We start from the raw sequence: 16195 nt of genomic DNA on the forward strand, positions 1-16195 counted from the left end.
GACTAAGAGAGGGTATTATCTTGTAATGAATATGCCCATGTATTCTACGCCAAAGTTCAATAGGATTGATCTTCATGTGAACTAGGGCTTGAGGAGATGATGTTATAACTCTATATAGTCTTCCTTCACGAACTCCAATATCCTTTGCCTTTTCAATACTTGAATCCTTTCCCCAAACCAAAACTTTACCATCTACAAAAGCAACCATATCTCCTTTATCTTCTATACAAGAAATGGAAAGTAAATTCCTTTTCTAACCTAGAACATAGAGGATGTTGTTGAGATGTAGCTTTGCTCCATTTTCCAGCTTCAATGATGTAGATCCAAGGCCCTTGACTGCATAATTGTTGTTGTCTCCTAGCTCCACTACACGTGATGATGATTCTCTTGATAGAGTATGAAGTTCTACACTTTCTCCCATCATATGTCTCGAGGCTCTGCTATCAATGATCCATGCATTGTCATCATCAAGTATACCTGTAAGTGCAACCAAGAATCCTTCACTCTTGACTCTCCTAGATAGATTGGAGATAATCCTTCTAATCCAACTTCCTATAATTTTCATGATATTGAGTCCCATCTTCAAATAACTTGCCATAGAGGGAGTAACCTTTCCTTCCAATATTGCTTTTCCTTTCTTCAAATGATAACCAACAAAGTGATCTTCAACTAGCCCTTCTTTCACCTTAGCTCTGATACCATGTTGAGAAATCAATGCTTATAGGAATTAGGGTTTGATTCCTCTTTCTTGATAATTACTTGTGAGTTATGTTGGCTTCTTTTACTTCTTTATTAGTTTATCTTTCATCAAGCAATTACCAAATTAAATGTATATGAAGACCACAAGAACAAGAGACACAAGATGTAGGCACTCAGCCAGGGAAAAACCCCTCCAAGGGGAAAACCTAGTCCAACTCTTCCACTAGTAGATTCAAATCAAGATTAGACCTAGACAAAGACCTCCTAGGCTCCTCCAATCACCAAGTCAACCCTTCCTTCCAATAGATTATACTTGTCAAAGTCTCCAAGTGACAACTTCCCAGTAGCAACTACAACCCAGAATCTCAACCTCCAACTACTAATTTTCAGCCCCCAGCTACAGAATTTCGGACCTGCAGTAGATACAAAATTTTGGCCCCAACAACAGCCCATAAACTTCGCACATGTGAGAGATAGATTGCCCAAGAAGTTGATTTGGTCTACCAGCTTCTTCTATCCTTCTCCAACATCTTTGCTCTCTTTTTTTGCTTCTTCTCGTAGATCGAACTTGTTGAGTGAGTACTCCAAATAGGTCGAGTTGCCTCTCTATATATAGCCTTTCTGCTGGGTCAAATTGCCCTAATTTATGCCGACTTGGTGTGGAGGTGACAAATGACCTTTTTGACTCAAAAATAATTCTTTTACATGATACAAAAGCCCAAGAAGGGCCTAATAAAAATGAAAGTGACTCTATTGACTCAAGACAAAACCTAGAAACCTTCAATGGAGGCTTTGACCTAAAAATCCTTGAGCATGAAACTCATGCTTTAATAAGTCATTTTCTTTAATAATACAATTTCTTTTGACAAATAAAATTATGAAGATCGACTGTAGTTACATTCTTCAACACAAACAAGGTGGAAATCAACCAAATTAACTCCCACATTGTCTTAGAGAAAACCCTAGTTGAATTCGACCCTTTCCCTAGCCCTAGCGGCTTGCCTTGAAGTCTCAAAAATAGGAAAAAGAGAAGTAAAAGATAAGTTTTCAGTGGTTTTGATCATCGAGAGGGTTGTCAGTGCCTTTTCCCTACTTTAGTGATGGAATCTTAGGAACTTTAACCATGAAAATATCAAATCCTTGAAGGGAGTAAGGGGGAAAACCCTAGTTTTCACTTCCTAACCCTAGCTATCATTTTATGAGGGGAGAAATTCACTAGAAAAAGGCTCTCTAGGAGGTTTTCTAGGGAGTTCAAGGATAAAAGATTAAGCATGCAATAACTACCAATAATTTGATATAAAAAATTTCATTTGGACAAGGAATATAGAAACTCTAGCAATATTCCATTACAAGCAAAAGCATAAAAGATATTCAACAAAAACACTCACAATATACCGAAGAAAATGCCTTCTTCCAATCCTAAAATGATGCCTCCAAAACAAAAACTAGTCTCCAATAGCCAAAATCCACATAAGATCACATCTCCACAAGTAGGAAAGTACAAGAAAGGAAGTCAAGTCTCTTTTAGAGAGACCGAATTCCACCAATGTGATGATGAGCACTTATTAGGGTCCCTTTCTTCTAATGTTTTGGTTATTTTTTAATTTTTCATTTTTACAGACTTCAATTTTGTTTCAATTTAATTTATTAATGTTACAAACATGACACTTCTACCTAACCTGTAGATGAACCTCAGTACCCTCAGTGCAACAAGGTCATATATTAATCTTGTGCAAGGATGATCTAACTGCTATTTGCCTTTTGTAAATTTTTTGGGGATTCCTCACCTTCACACAACTGTTCCTTGGGTCCTGATATCATAGTGTTAACTGAAGGGATGGTGAGGAACATCTGTTCTGCTCTTATTTTTGCATGCCATGCCTTTAATGTTTTTCTGTTAATATACATTGTTTTCTAAATACTTTGCAGTGATGGGTTCCATTTGAGCCCTGTTGGCAACCAAATTCTGCTTGAGGAGCTTTTGAAGGTATTGAAGAATGCTAGTTGGGTTCCAAATTTGCATTGGGAGTACCTGCCAAATGACTTTGATGAGCCTTCCATATATGATTATATACACCCATCTACAGAATTGGCATCAAATGATGTCCAACAATCTGCAGTCTAGTGAATTGAGTGTATATGGAGGTTTTAGAATCTTTCTCAAACTATGCGCAGTTTTCAATAATTATTGAGGTTTCTCTGTTATGATTTATCTGTATGTGGTCATTAGTAAGAAAGTTGTTAGTAACAATAAGTAAATGATACAAGTCAAATGTGCACTATGGCTATGGTACAAAGGCCTAGTGTATTTTTCTGGTTGGGGGACCTATTTAAGCTATACCTGTCTAAATGCAAGTCCTCCAGCCACCATTTGAGTGACATATAATAAAGAGCATGGCAGGCTAAGCTCTTATAAAAAATTGTATTTGACAGTTCTCACAAGAAACTCAGAACTGAAAATTTCCAATTCATGCATGTTAGTCACGATTTAGAAGCCAATAATAAGGTCAAATATTAAGGTGGCTGCTGCAATAACATCAATATGCGTTTTTCATTTTTATCCAAAGAATGGATACATGCAGTTCAGTTGAGATGCACAGTACGCAGCAAGCTGTACAGCCAAACAACTGAGTGTCTACTTTTGCACTATCTGATGCAGAGTATAATGCATAATATATTTCTACTCTGTTGACCTTTTGGCATCTATCAATATATTTCCTACCACATGCATTACATTCCAGATTTACCATCAGTAGCCCATGGGTTTAATAATCAAGCATTTCTAATCTCATTTATATACATACTAGTAGCAGGAGGAAGTTATGGCATGTGGAATATACACCTACTTTTGCATACAATAGGCTGTATCCATGTATGCTTTACTTTTCTTTGTTTTGCATTATTGTGATGAGTTTGGGAGAAATCGTGCCTGCCCTTTCTATTGTCCTCTCTGCTGTTGTAGGCTGGCTCTAGGGATAGAAAGAATTGCCCATAATTATTTTCCCTTTTATGACAATCGATCACCTAAATTATAATAATAAAACAAATCCTATAGTTACAAGATCTAAAAGTTTTCTCCCTGCTAATCAAAGATCAAGATGAGTATCAACAAGGGTGAAATTTTAACATTTAACCACTGACAAGAAATATACAAAATAGAGATAATCTATTTGACCCCAAAACACTATCAGGTGAGTACATAAAAACAGATGCATCTACTCAAGCATAGAAAGGTATATCATAGGGAGTGAGTTTCCAGGAGGAGTTTAATGGATTTTTTTTCTCTATGGCCCAAGCAATCAATGTTGAGATAGAAGAATAGAAGATTCATCATGTAACTGTTTGGGTTTAAATGTACCTACAACTGAATTGTCTTGAAGAGAGCAGATGTGGATACACCACCAACATCCTAATGACAAACTCTTTGTAGAATATCTACTAGACCCTAATTCGATGTTGAAAGGAACCACGTACTGGCAGATAACACCATCCTAATGACAAACTCTTTGTAGAATATCTACTAGACCCTAATTCGATGTTGAAAGGAACCACGTACTGGCAGATAAGACCATGTGAATCCTTTGATTGTTTAAAAAATTCAAAAATAGTTCGTTGATTTCAATTTGTAGGATTTCGTGAAGGAAAGAGACTCAAGTACATTGTGTATCGAATTTATACAAATAGGGCCAATTTAGACATTGTGTTATATGAAGCATTGTATTAAGCTTGGCAATTGGTATTGCACCCTCTAAATTGTATTCTTATGTTCTTTTACATTGCATGACATAATTGTATGAAATTTAACAATTGATGTAACACTTGCAACAAATGTACAAAACCTTAAAAGGAGTGTTGTATCCTTCACTTCAAGCATTACATAAATCACATTATCTAGGAATTATTTGTTCTTGGTTTTGTCTTTTATGAAACTTTCCTTTTGGCATGTTGTATTAGACTTTCTTTGAGGGGCAACCTCCTATTACAAAATATCAAATTCACAGTGATTAGATTAGGGTCTTAGATAATGGGTGGTTATTTAGGATGGCTAGTACATGAAAGTGAACTTTTGTCTATTTGAAAACTTGACTTCTCATGGAATGGAGAAGGCTAATTAGGTTTCATAAGCAATAACAAGTTTTATGCATCTTCCAATTTATAATGCAAGATTTATGTTGTCATGTACCTTAAGTCAAATATTCTACGCTTGAAGCTTACCAACCTCTTAACTTACAATTTCTTTATCTCATATCAACGACTTAAAAATTATCCTCTTCAAGGGGGAAATCTTCTTTACATTACATAAATGAACAATTATTGGATGATACAAATGACAAGAACTCCTTTATATATATAGGAGTCTAAGGGGTCACAATATAATCAGAGCCTACATAACAATGATAATGTAAGGGCACAACAATAACAATAGTGGGCTTCTGTGGGGCACAACAATAATAATATGGGTGCTACATGGACACAACAATAACAATAAGGGAGCTACACTAGTATTATAGGGACCTAACATGTCCCTCTCCTTCAAAAAAGTGTTGTCCTCAATACTTGACTAGTTCCGGATGCTTATGTATAAAATTCTCATCCTCCCACATGGAATCTTCAGTGGGTAAGTTCTTCCACTTAATGAGATAATTTGAAATTGATCGATTCCGTAGTTGTCGGGTTCTTGTTTTCGTGACTGCTTCAGCCTCAAATATGATTTTTCCTTTTTCGTCAAGTTCTGGCAACACTGTTCTAATTGGAAGCTTGTCACCAATAACCTTTTTTAAGCATGAAACATGGAAAACTTGGTGTACTCGAGAAGATGCAAACAACTCCAATTGTATGCCATAGTACCAATCTTTTGCAACACCCTGTAAGGGTCGTAGTACTTGGGTGATAAATTATTATCCTTCTTAGCTTGCTTGAAAGACATTTGTTTGTATGGTTGTAGTTGTAAAAATACCCAATCACCTACATCAAAACTTTTTTCACTGTGATGTTGATGTGTTTGTTGTTTTATTTAATTCTGCGCCAGAGTGAGGTTATCCTTTAAGAGTTGGAGAACTTGTTGTTGATGCTCTATGTGATCTCCCATTGCTTGAACCTTAGAATTTTCTCTTAAAAATGATGTGATGGATGGTGGATGATATCCATAAAATGTCATAAATGGGGTCATTTTTACTGCAGTGTGGAAGGAATTGTTATACCACCATTTAGCTAAAGGTAACCACTTGACCATTTTTGTTTGTTTATCAGATACAAAGCAACGAAGATATCCTTCCAAACATTTGTTTACTATCTCAGTTTTCCCATCAGATTGAGGATGATAATATGAGCTATGAACTAATTGAGTACCAAGACAAGAAAATTATTTCGTCCAAAAATTTATAGTGAAAATGTGATATCTGTCACTTACTATAATCTTTGGGTTTCCATGATGCTTTTGAATTGTTTCCATAAATGTAGTAGGAACTGTACTGGCTTTAAAAGGATGAGATAATGCACAAAAGTGTGCATACTTGGTAAGTCTATCAACTACCACCATGATGACACTCTTTCTTTCATACTTGGGTAAACTTGTGATAAAATCCATTAGGACCTCCTTCCAACATTGACTTGGAATGTCTAAAGGTTGCAACAAACCTGGGGTCTTAATTGTCTCAACTTTATTTTGTTTGCAAACCAAACATTCTCCCACAAACTTCTTAATATGAGATTTAAGGTGTTCCCAAAAAAATATTTCTTGACCATATGATAAGTTTTTAAAAATCTTGAGTGTCTTTCTAAGGGAGAGGTGTGCAATTCCAAAAGAATCTTTTGTTTGAGTTGGGAATTCTTACAAAGATATAAATGATCTTTGTAATGAATCATTTTTCCAGCTAAATGTAGCAGGTGTACTGGGATTTTGTTGCAACTTTTGAATGAGTGACCACACTTCTTCATCATTCTTCCATTCATCCCTTACTTCGGTTATCCACTCAGTTTGGATAATAGAAATGGCACAAAGCAATGCTTCTGCATCCTCATCCTTTCTTGAGAGTGAATCTGCAACAACATTGTGCTTCCTTTTTTTGTAGATGATTTCAAAGTCATAACCCAACATCTTTGTCACCCGTTTTAGTTGCTCTTCTAAAGATAATTTTTGTTCCAAAAATGTATTTAAGAATATCATGATCTGTTTTTACCTTAAAGTGTCTTCCCATTAGGTAAGGTTGTCATTGCTTTAGTGCATGTAGTAGTGTTAACATTTCCTTCTCATAAATATTTTTTTGTAAATACTTTCCTTTGATTGGACAACTTTCAAAAGCAATGCGTCTTCCTTCTTGCATTAAAACAACACCAATTCCATTTCCTAAGGCATCACATTCCAAAATAATAGTTTTTGTGAAGTCTGGTGTAGCTAAGACCGGTGCTTGGCACATTGCCTCTTTAAGATGTTCAAAGGCCTATGTTGCTTCTGGAGTCCAAGAAAATATATCTTTCTTTAGTAATGATGTTAGAGGTGGTATTATTCTCCCATAATTCTTAACAATCTTGCGATAATGCCCTGTCAACCTGAGAAATCCTCGAAAATGATTTATGGTTGTGAGAATTTTCCATTCCTTGATGGCTTTAATTTTGTAAGGGTCTACTTTAACACCTTCATGAGATACAATATGACCCAAATATTCCACCTCTTGTACTCCAAAGAAACATTTAGAGGTTTTGCATATAATTGTTTTTCCTTCAATAGTGTGAGCACCCTATCAACATGTTGAACATAATCCTTCCAAGACTTGTAGATTAATATATCATCAAAAAATACTAACACAAATTTTCTAAGGAAGGGTTTGAAAATGGAATTCATCAAACTTTGAAATGTGGAAGGTGCATTACTAAGGCCAAAAGGCATGATTAAAAATTCATAATGACCCTCATGAGTCCTGAATGTTGTTTTCAAAGTATCTTCAATCTTCATTCTAATTTGATGATATCCTGAATGAAGATCCAACTTGGTGAAGTAAATTTCTCCATGTAATTCATCCAACAATTCATTAATGACAGGAATGGGAAATTTATCTTTAGTAGTGAGCTTGTTGAGCTCCCTATAATTCAGACACATATGCCATGATCCATCCTTCTTGTGCACCAATACTACTGAAGCAGAGAAAGAACTTTGACTAGGTTGAATTATACCAGCCTCTAGCATTTCTGCAACCATATGTTCAATTTCACTCTTTTGGGCATAAGGATATCTGTAAGGCCTGATGTTTGAAGGAACACTTCCTAGAATCAAATGAATAGCATGATCATGATCACGAATAGGTAGGAGGCCTTTAGGAGTCTCAAACACCTTGGAATGATTGTCCAAGACTTTTTGAAGATATGGAAAAATAGATGATTTCGATGTTTGAACATTTAGTGAACATAATTGTGCAATTACGCCTCATTCTTTCTTCAGAAGCTTTTTCATGCAATTAGAGCTGATTATCTTTCTTGGTTTCCCTGCGATACCCCTTAATTCAACTTCCTTTCCTTCCCAAAAACATTTCAAGGAAAGTTCTTGAAATTTGAAAGCTATCATCCTCAAAGATTATAACCATTGGACTCCTAGTACAATATCAACACTACCCATTGGAATGGAAAGCATTTGATTATTCAATACATATTCCCCTATGGTTAGTTTGATATTACAACACTTTCCAGAGCAATTTATAGTTCCTCCATTTGCAACCATCACTTGACACTCTGGTGTTGGATATAGGAAGCAATTCAATTCCTTGTTTATCCTACAATGAATAAAATTATGGGTACTACCCGTGTCAATCAGTGCGATTACCTTTTTATTTTTGATATATCCTTCTATCTTGAGAGTTTGAGGAGTGGTAATTCTTGCCAATGCATTACAAGATATGGTTGGATTCATTTCTTCATTATCGAGGGTTGGTTTCCGGTGTATATCCTCCTCTTTTGATGTTTCTTATTCATTTTCTTCCTCCTCTTCACAATCTATGTAAAATGATTTCTTCTCAGCACACTTATGACATTTAGTGTATTTGCTATCACAAATGTAACAAAGCCTTTTTGCTCTTTTTTCCTCCAATTGTTGTGGTGTCAACCTTGTAGGTTGTAGAAGACTAGGAGCAGCGACACTTCCCTCTTTATAGTTATGAGTAGTAGACTTCATGGTTGCCATAATTTTGCTTTCAACTTTTCTTGCCACCTTGAATGTCTTCTCCAATGAATCAGGTTTCCAAAGCTGAACCTGATTTTGGATGTTATCTTTTAAATTCCCTATGAAGACATCAATCTTATGCTCCTCTGGAATATCAGTTACCCTAATATTCAATTTTTGAAAGTCTTCAATGTGCTCCACCATTGAACCCTTTTGTTTGAGATTTATCAATTGACTAAAGAAGGCGTTGCTCTTTGTATCTTCATAATATCATTTCCTCCATAGAAATTGTCAAGGTGACAAGTGGTTTACGAGAACAAATCCATCTATACCTTACAAACTGATTGGGTTCTAAATATAAATATGCAATACGTACATTTTGTGAGGGTTGCACATCCTGTAGATCAAAATCTTGCTCCATCTGTAGTATCCATGTTATCGAATCCTTGTCATCAAACTTCCTCATATCTATCTTTGGAATGTGGTGGTTCTTAAACCCCACATTGGAATATCAAAAATCATAATTCATATTCCTTTTGTCCTCGTCATGAGTTTCATGGATTACCTTGTCACCACTGAGAAGCCTTTCTTACAACAACTTTATCAAACTTTCCTTCAAATCTTCCATGTCTGCGTTCAAACCATCCATCTTAGCATCCATGCCATCCTTAAAACCTTACATGTTTGTTTTTAAACCATCCATGTCATCTTTGGTCGCTCTTTGTGAGAGTGAAATTCGATCCCGTGGTAGCCCTATGAATCTTCTTTCCAATGCCGCAAGTCAGACCAATATTGGATTAGTCAATATATAGTTATGCTAGATATCCCACGATGACCTGATTATGGACTGGTTCAGTATAGAGAAGTTGTATGTGATGCCACATGTCACTATTTAAACATTCGGCCCTGAAATTGCTACAGAAGAAACTACAGTCTGTGCACTTTCATCCACTTTTTACAGAATTCAAATCTGATGTCTGAAACGAAAGTTGTGACGATTTTCCCTAGGTCACTTTTTTTAGACTGAACTACGGGACATGAAAAAACTCAACTTATTCGAACCATATCTCAGAAAATATACCTAACCAAGATCTGAAATTCTGACACGAAGTTCACCAACATTTTGACTCCACATGGTTGCAATTTCAACTTGTAAATCTTCGTAGAAAAAAGTTATAGTGAAAATGCCACGATGACTTGTTTGAAGCAGTGAAACTCTAGAATCCAAAGCTTTGATACCAAATGTTATTGAATCAGCTCACAAATAGATAGATCAACAACTTAGAAATTATCCTCTTCGAGGGGGAAATCTCTTTTACAGTACATAAATAAACAATTCTTGGATGATACAAATGACAATACCTTCTTTGTATATATAAGAGTCTAAGGGGTCACAATATAATCAGAGCCTACGTAACAATAATAATGTAAGGGCACAACAATAACAATAGTGGGCTTTTATGGGGCACAACAATAACAATATGGGGGCTACATGGGCACTAACAATAACACTAAGGGGGTTACACTAGTGTTATAAAGACCTAACATTCCTCTTAATAATGAGCTCGTATAGAAATTCTAGCGGACATTACTATTAGTTTATAATTCAGACATTGGAACATTATATTAAAGAGACTCCACACAATGTAAATCCATACATGATATGCTCTTATAAGAAAATAATAAATACACCTTGTTATTGCTTAGACACTCCCTAGAGGGAAATCCCTAATGTTACTCAAGGGGAGAACCTAAAGATACATTGTCTGTCATTTATTGACTCACTCCACTTAAATACCCAAACCAAGTGGGAATTAGCCTCTCCTAAATTTACCATTGGTGTCAAAAAATAAAATAACCTACGACTAAATCTAATTAACTTAAATAACTCAATTTAAACAATGTTAGTCTAATTTTGGCAGGAAGAAGCTTCCCAAATATAGAAATCTTGACCCAAACGATCACTTTAAACATTGTTGTGGAGATATTATGAAAGTGAAGCACTTATATAACTTTTAACCACAATTTTGTTGTTCCACTATTTTGGAAATTTGTCAATGGGCAGTAAGGAAAGATTAATTCCATTAAGATTTATTTAACATTGGGGCAAGTATATATTCCATTTAACAAAAATAATGATGGTATGATTATGGAAAAATGTTCACCATGGAAGCATTAGGGTTCCGCAAATGATGTGAGTACTTAGTTAAAAAATATGGTGGCCATATCGAGAGTTAATGGTGATCCCGAGTACCAAAATATGTTATTGCAAGAATAAGGCAATGAAAAAATTTAAATAGTGATGCCACATGTTAAATATATAAAGTTGTTTTGAGCACCACTGTAAACAATGAGGTATTAAATAATCATTTCGCATCTATTATCAAAAGAAAATATACAAAGTATTATGCCAAGATTTGACCATCACAATTGTAAACTCTCCTTAGATAAACAAAGGAAAAATTCAAATGTAACTAAATTTGGATACATCATCATATGATTTGGAATCAATTCGTGTAATTGCTTGAGTTTATTCTAGATTTGATTTTGTTGAATTAATAAAAAGGCAAGTGAAATATGTAGTGTTGTTTAGTACGAAAAAATAATTGATAATTTTAAATAGTAATAATTTTATTGAATTTAAAATTTATATAAAGTTATATATATTAAACATACTTCAAGTGTAATATGCAGTATTTGAGTTTATTCTAGATTTGATTTTGTTGAATTAATAAAAAAGGCAATGTAATATGCAATGTTGTTGTTTAGTACTGTTTCTTATGCAAAAAATAATTGATAATTTTAAATAATAATAATTTTATTGAATTTGAAATTTATATAAAATTACATATATTAAACATACATCAAGTGTAATATGCAGTATTGTTGTTTACTACTTGCCTTTTATACAAAAAGTAATTGATAATTTTAAATAATAATAATTTTATTGAATTTAAAATTTATATAAAACTATATATATTACACATACATCTAAATTGAAGATACTTTAATATAATTTTAAATTAATATAATATTAAAAACTAATATTTTCCTTTAAGTATAAAAATGTTATAAAATAAAATATTTTGATTTTGAAAGAGTTATAATTTTTGGGCAAGTGATATTGATAAGCCATGCTACTGGCCCACGGTATTGTAACAAAGCCTATTTACAAGTTAATACTATTCATGGTAAAATGGGGATAAATATACATGGTTAAAAATATTGTTATATTGTAAGTATTAAGCTTTAATTTAAAAAATATTATAAAATAAAATATTTTGATTTTGAAATGAGTTACAGTTTGCATGTACTATTGATAGGCCATAGTATTGCTTTTGACCAAAAAAATAAAATTATATATATAGCTTTTAAGTGAAAGTTTTTCAGTTTATTTTTCGATCTATTTTTTCTAGAATCTGGCAGGGATTAATTGAAATCACAAGTTTGACAGGTGAACTTTTCACAATCGAAGTGCCCCATGAGTTTTTGAGAGTGTTGAATCCATATACGCAATTAAAACCCCAATTTAAACAACGTAAATCAAGATTTGGCCACAAATTTTTTATCCTAATTCCGGTCTGGAAACTCCAAAAAGAGGCACTTAAAGATTACTCCATATATATATATATATATATATATATATATATATTACAATTGTTTAAAATGTCCAAATACTTTTGAAATATGCTATGAAGTTAAATCTACCGCACAATATTAAAACTAGTTATTTAGAAGAAAAAAGATATGCGAGAATCATGTTCAAACCTATAGTTTTGAAACTAATTAGTGAGGAAAAAGAGTCTAGAATAATTTAAATAATTATTTAGTTATAGTTTTTAATCAAAATGTATTTTTTTATTATTAAATTCTATTTTTAACTGTACAAATAAATTTAACTGCATAAATTATTTAATCACATAATTTAAGTAATTTATTTTTAAGTAAAATTTAATTAAAATAATTACTAACCAAAAAAAATTAATGAATTAAGTTATGGGTTAAAGATAAATAAATAAAAATTTTAATATAATTAATTTTTATTTGATATCAAATATCTTTTCAAATTTTATTTATTTTTAAAGTATTTAGTTTAAATTTGATGTGAAATATCTTTTCTAATTCTAATTTATTTTTAAAATGTTTTTGACCCAAAATTATTTAAATAATTTATTATTATATAAATATTTTATCCCACAAATGACAAGTAGATACCAATATACATTAGTTTGATTTGCAAATTTACGAAAATTAATTTTAACCATAATATTGGCCAAATATAAAATTTAAATATATTTATTTGACACAAATATAATATATTTAAAATTTCTATTGTGATCTTTACAGCAAAGACATCGATTGTCACTTTTCATGTGCACGGAAGAATTAAACAGATATGCTATCCATGGGTTAATGCGAACAATCTCCGTATAAAATTTCGAACCGCATCTGAATGAAAAATGTTACAAAATCTTATAGTTTGATTGCTAATGTTTAAAATACAAAGAATTAATCATTGTGGTTGGAGGTACACCAAATCAACATTGTAAGTAATTATTTTTTTGGTAGGTGTTACACTTTATTTTTTTCTCAAAAATATAATTTATTTTTGACTAAAAATGACTAAAAATCAATTACAATATAATTTATCTATTGGTATATATAAAAATGAAATAACACTTTTTTTAATATATTTATATGATATAATAAAAGACTGATTTGAACTTCTCAAAATTCTTTACTAGAGTATGTCAATCTTAAGCAACATCATCATTCAAGAGATGATTTAGGAAGGATGAGAAGTTTTGCAGAACTAAAATGTTATCTGACTAGTTCTTCTAGAGTGACAAGAAATGTAACATTTGGCTGAAAACAAAGTTCGATCCACACATTGATTCACTTTAAAATGTCAACCAAAAAGATACAATAGCCATAGCATTCCAATGAAATGAGAGTCTAGGAGCAAAGTGGAAAGATGCTTTGACTTCTTCCAAGTTGCAGACTTACTTCATATGTTTAAATTTCTTATGATGATGTTATAATGAATGTAGAAAGAATTAAAACTCATAAATAGTGTACAACCCTTCTTCCAAATTGACACCTTTGCATATTTTAAAATATGAAACCCTAAGTCTACCTTTACAAAAACTAAGCTCAATAATTCAGCATACGTCGGCCAAAATTGTAGTAAAATGTGTTGTTAAATGCAACGCTAGGTAATGTCTGAAGTTTATTTTCATGCTTAGGAAATTGATCAAATCTTAGATGCCATTCAAATATACACGAAGTAGAATGATTTAATAGATGTTTAAAAGCAAACAGTAAAAGTTTTTTGTGTTATAATTGTGAAATTTTAGGTGTGCATTATTTGTTTGGATCGTTTACATAGAATTTGTTATTGAGTGGAAATGAAACACGTTGAGATGTGGAAGTTCTAAATCTTGCAAAACAATCTCAAAACATTAAAAATAATAAATCGATCTTGATTGATTTCATAGATTAAACCTTAGACCGATTTATATCACCTAAGTCAAAATTGAAGATTTAAAATGTTTTAAGAACTTGCTTAGGTGGAGCAAGAGTAAATTTAAAAAAAAAAAAAAAAAAAAAAAAATTTACAAAAATAAAAAAAAAAATTAAAAAATAAGAAAAATTGGCTTAGAAAATTAAATGAAAGAGAGAAAAATTGATTGAAGAAAAGAGTTTAAGTTAGACATGTCATTGGGCCATACGGTCCCTTTCTTGTCTTAGGAATATTTTGTTACTAATATGAAGAACTTCTCTTTCCTTTAGAGTTGAGAAAAACATCAATCCGAGATCAAAGGCAATTATGAGAATAAGAAAAATTATGAAGTGATATTTTTTCTAAATTCAATGATAAATGTATCTAATGAAAACTTAGAAACACTGAAGATAGGAGAGATCATACCATTTGGGCATATCCACCTTTACCACACCCCTTTACTACTTTAAGATGCTACAACCAGTTGATCTCCTTTAAATAAATTGAAAAATTTACACAATGGAAAGAGAAAATACTAGAGACAAAATAATAAGAAAGTGTCTTCTTGTATTATTGTTATTTCTTGATATGGACTATGTGAATTTGCGAGAAACATCTAATGTTTCAGTTGGTCACTCCATCCATCATCAATGACTTAAGAAGTTGTATGATGAAGCTTTTTATTTATTTTCCAACAAGAAAAATGAGCTAAAGAAACATCTTTTATAGGAGAATAGGTGCTCTAAATCCATCATACAACCATGTTCCTAAAACAAGTGCTCTTGTAACCAATTCCTAACTTCCTTTCATCCACACATGCGAGGAGTTCTTGTTGGAAATACATAGTGATACTGAGAGGAGCAAATCAATATCGCACCAATTAAATTATTTTCACTTTATTAATTTGAAGATTGAAATTGCATCACATAATCAATCATCAACACAATGAATGAACAGAAATATAAAAGTGGAAATCCAAACTTGAAGAAAGAACACTTGTGTGTTTTCCAAACAACCTTCAATTTATTACAACCACTTGTGAGGACACCAATCCTCTGTATGAACCAACTTACAAAAATTGCAAGCTCCAACCTGTCAAGAAGATGAGGACACCAATCCTCTGCAAGCACCAATTTATGAATTTGCAGGCTTCAATTTGGAAACTTGTACTTAATTTTGACCAATCCATTGTCCCTTTTGTTTTGGCAGTCTTGATGAATTAGGAGAGCTCAGCTTCCTTCAAAACTCGACATCTAGAATAGACTTCAACCTCTTTCGTACCAGAACTCAACCTCTTTTAAAGCAAGATTGGACCTCTTTCTCACCAGAACCTGACCTCCTTCAAACCAAAACCAAAACAGATAGAAAAAACTTCAAAAAGTGTGCCAAAAGCCCTTCCACAACTCATCAAATACTTCACCAGAGACTTCTCCAAGTCGGATTCACTTAAGTTAATGGTTCATGAGGTATGAACCTCACTTCTACTCCTCCTACTCATTAAAACAAAACAAAACTTGCTTGAACAGTAGCTAGAAATGATCCTTTTCATGCATATTTATAGTGCATATGGGGTCTAGGGTAGGGATGACTTATCCACTGGCTAGGCAAACTTGTGCAACTTGAAAAATGTATAATGAATATAAAAAATTAATTTCTCCTCAAATGTGAGGAGTTAGAAGGCATGTCATATCTTGTTAGAAAGGTCTCGGAATAAGCTTACCAACCATATCTCCTATGCTCCCATTTGAGCTAGGTAATTTGAGTAAAAATTCCTTCAAAGATAGGGTATCCAAATGGGGCTTGCTTGTACTTTGGTTGGCTCATCTTGACAAAATATTACATAT

At 32.8% G+C, this 16195-nt stretch overlaps 1 protein-coding gene across 2 annotated transcripts in view; it reads left to right on the plus strand.

The window, feature by feature from the left end:
- LOC149233834 (GDSL esterase/lipase WDL1-like) overlaps window positions 1–16195 on the plus strand; it is a 373119-nt gene that overhangs the window by 328947 nt on the left and 27977 nt on the right. Inside the window, exon 6 of one of the 2 annotated variants that reach the window (XM_089379864.1) lies at window positions 2629–3439. The exons of the other annotated variant lie outside the window; for it this stretch is intronic. Within the exon in view, the coding sequence (XP_089235990.1) occupies window positions 2629–2824 (196 nt within the window). The 3' untranslated portion in view covers window positions 2825–3439. Of the gene's footprint in view, window positions 1–2628; window positions 3440–16195 lie in introns of those variants that run through there. 2 annotated transcript variants of the gene reach the window in all.

Source organism: Pinus tabuliformis, chromosome J (genome assembly GCF_031772625.1).
Source record: "Pinus tabuliformis cultivar Carrire ecotype Pingquan chromosome J, CPIR1, whole genome shotgun sequence".
NCBI lineage: Eukaryota > Viridiplantae > Streptophyta > Pinopsida > Pinales > Pinaceae > Pinus > Pinus tabuliformis.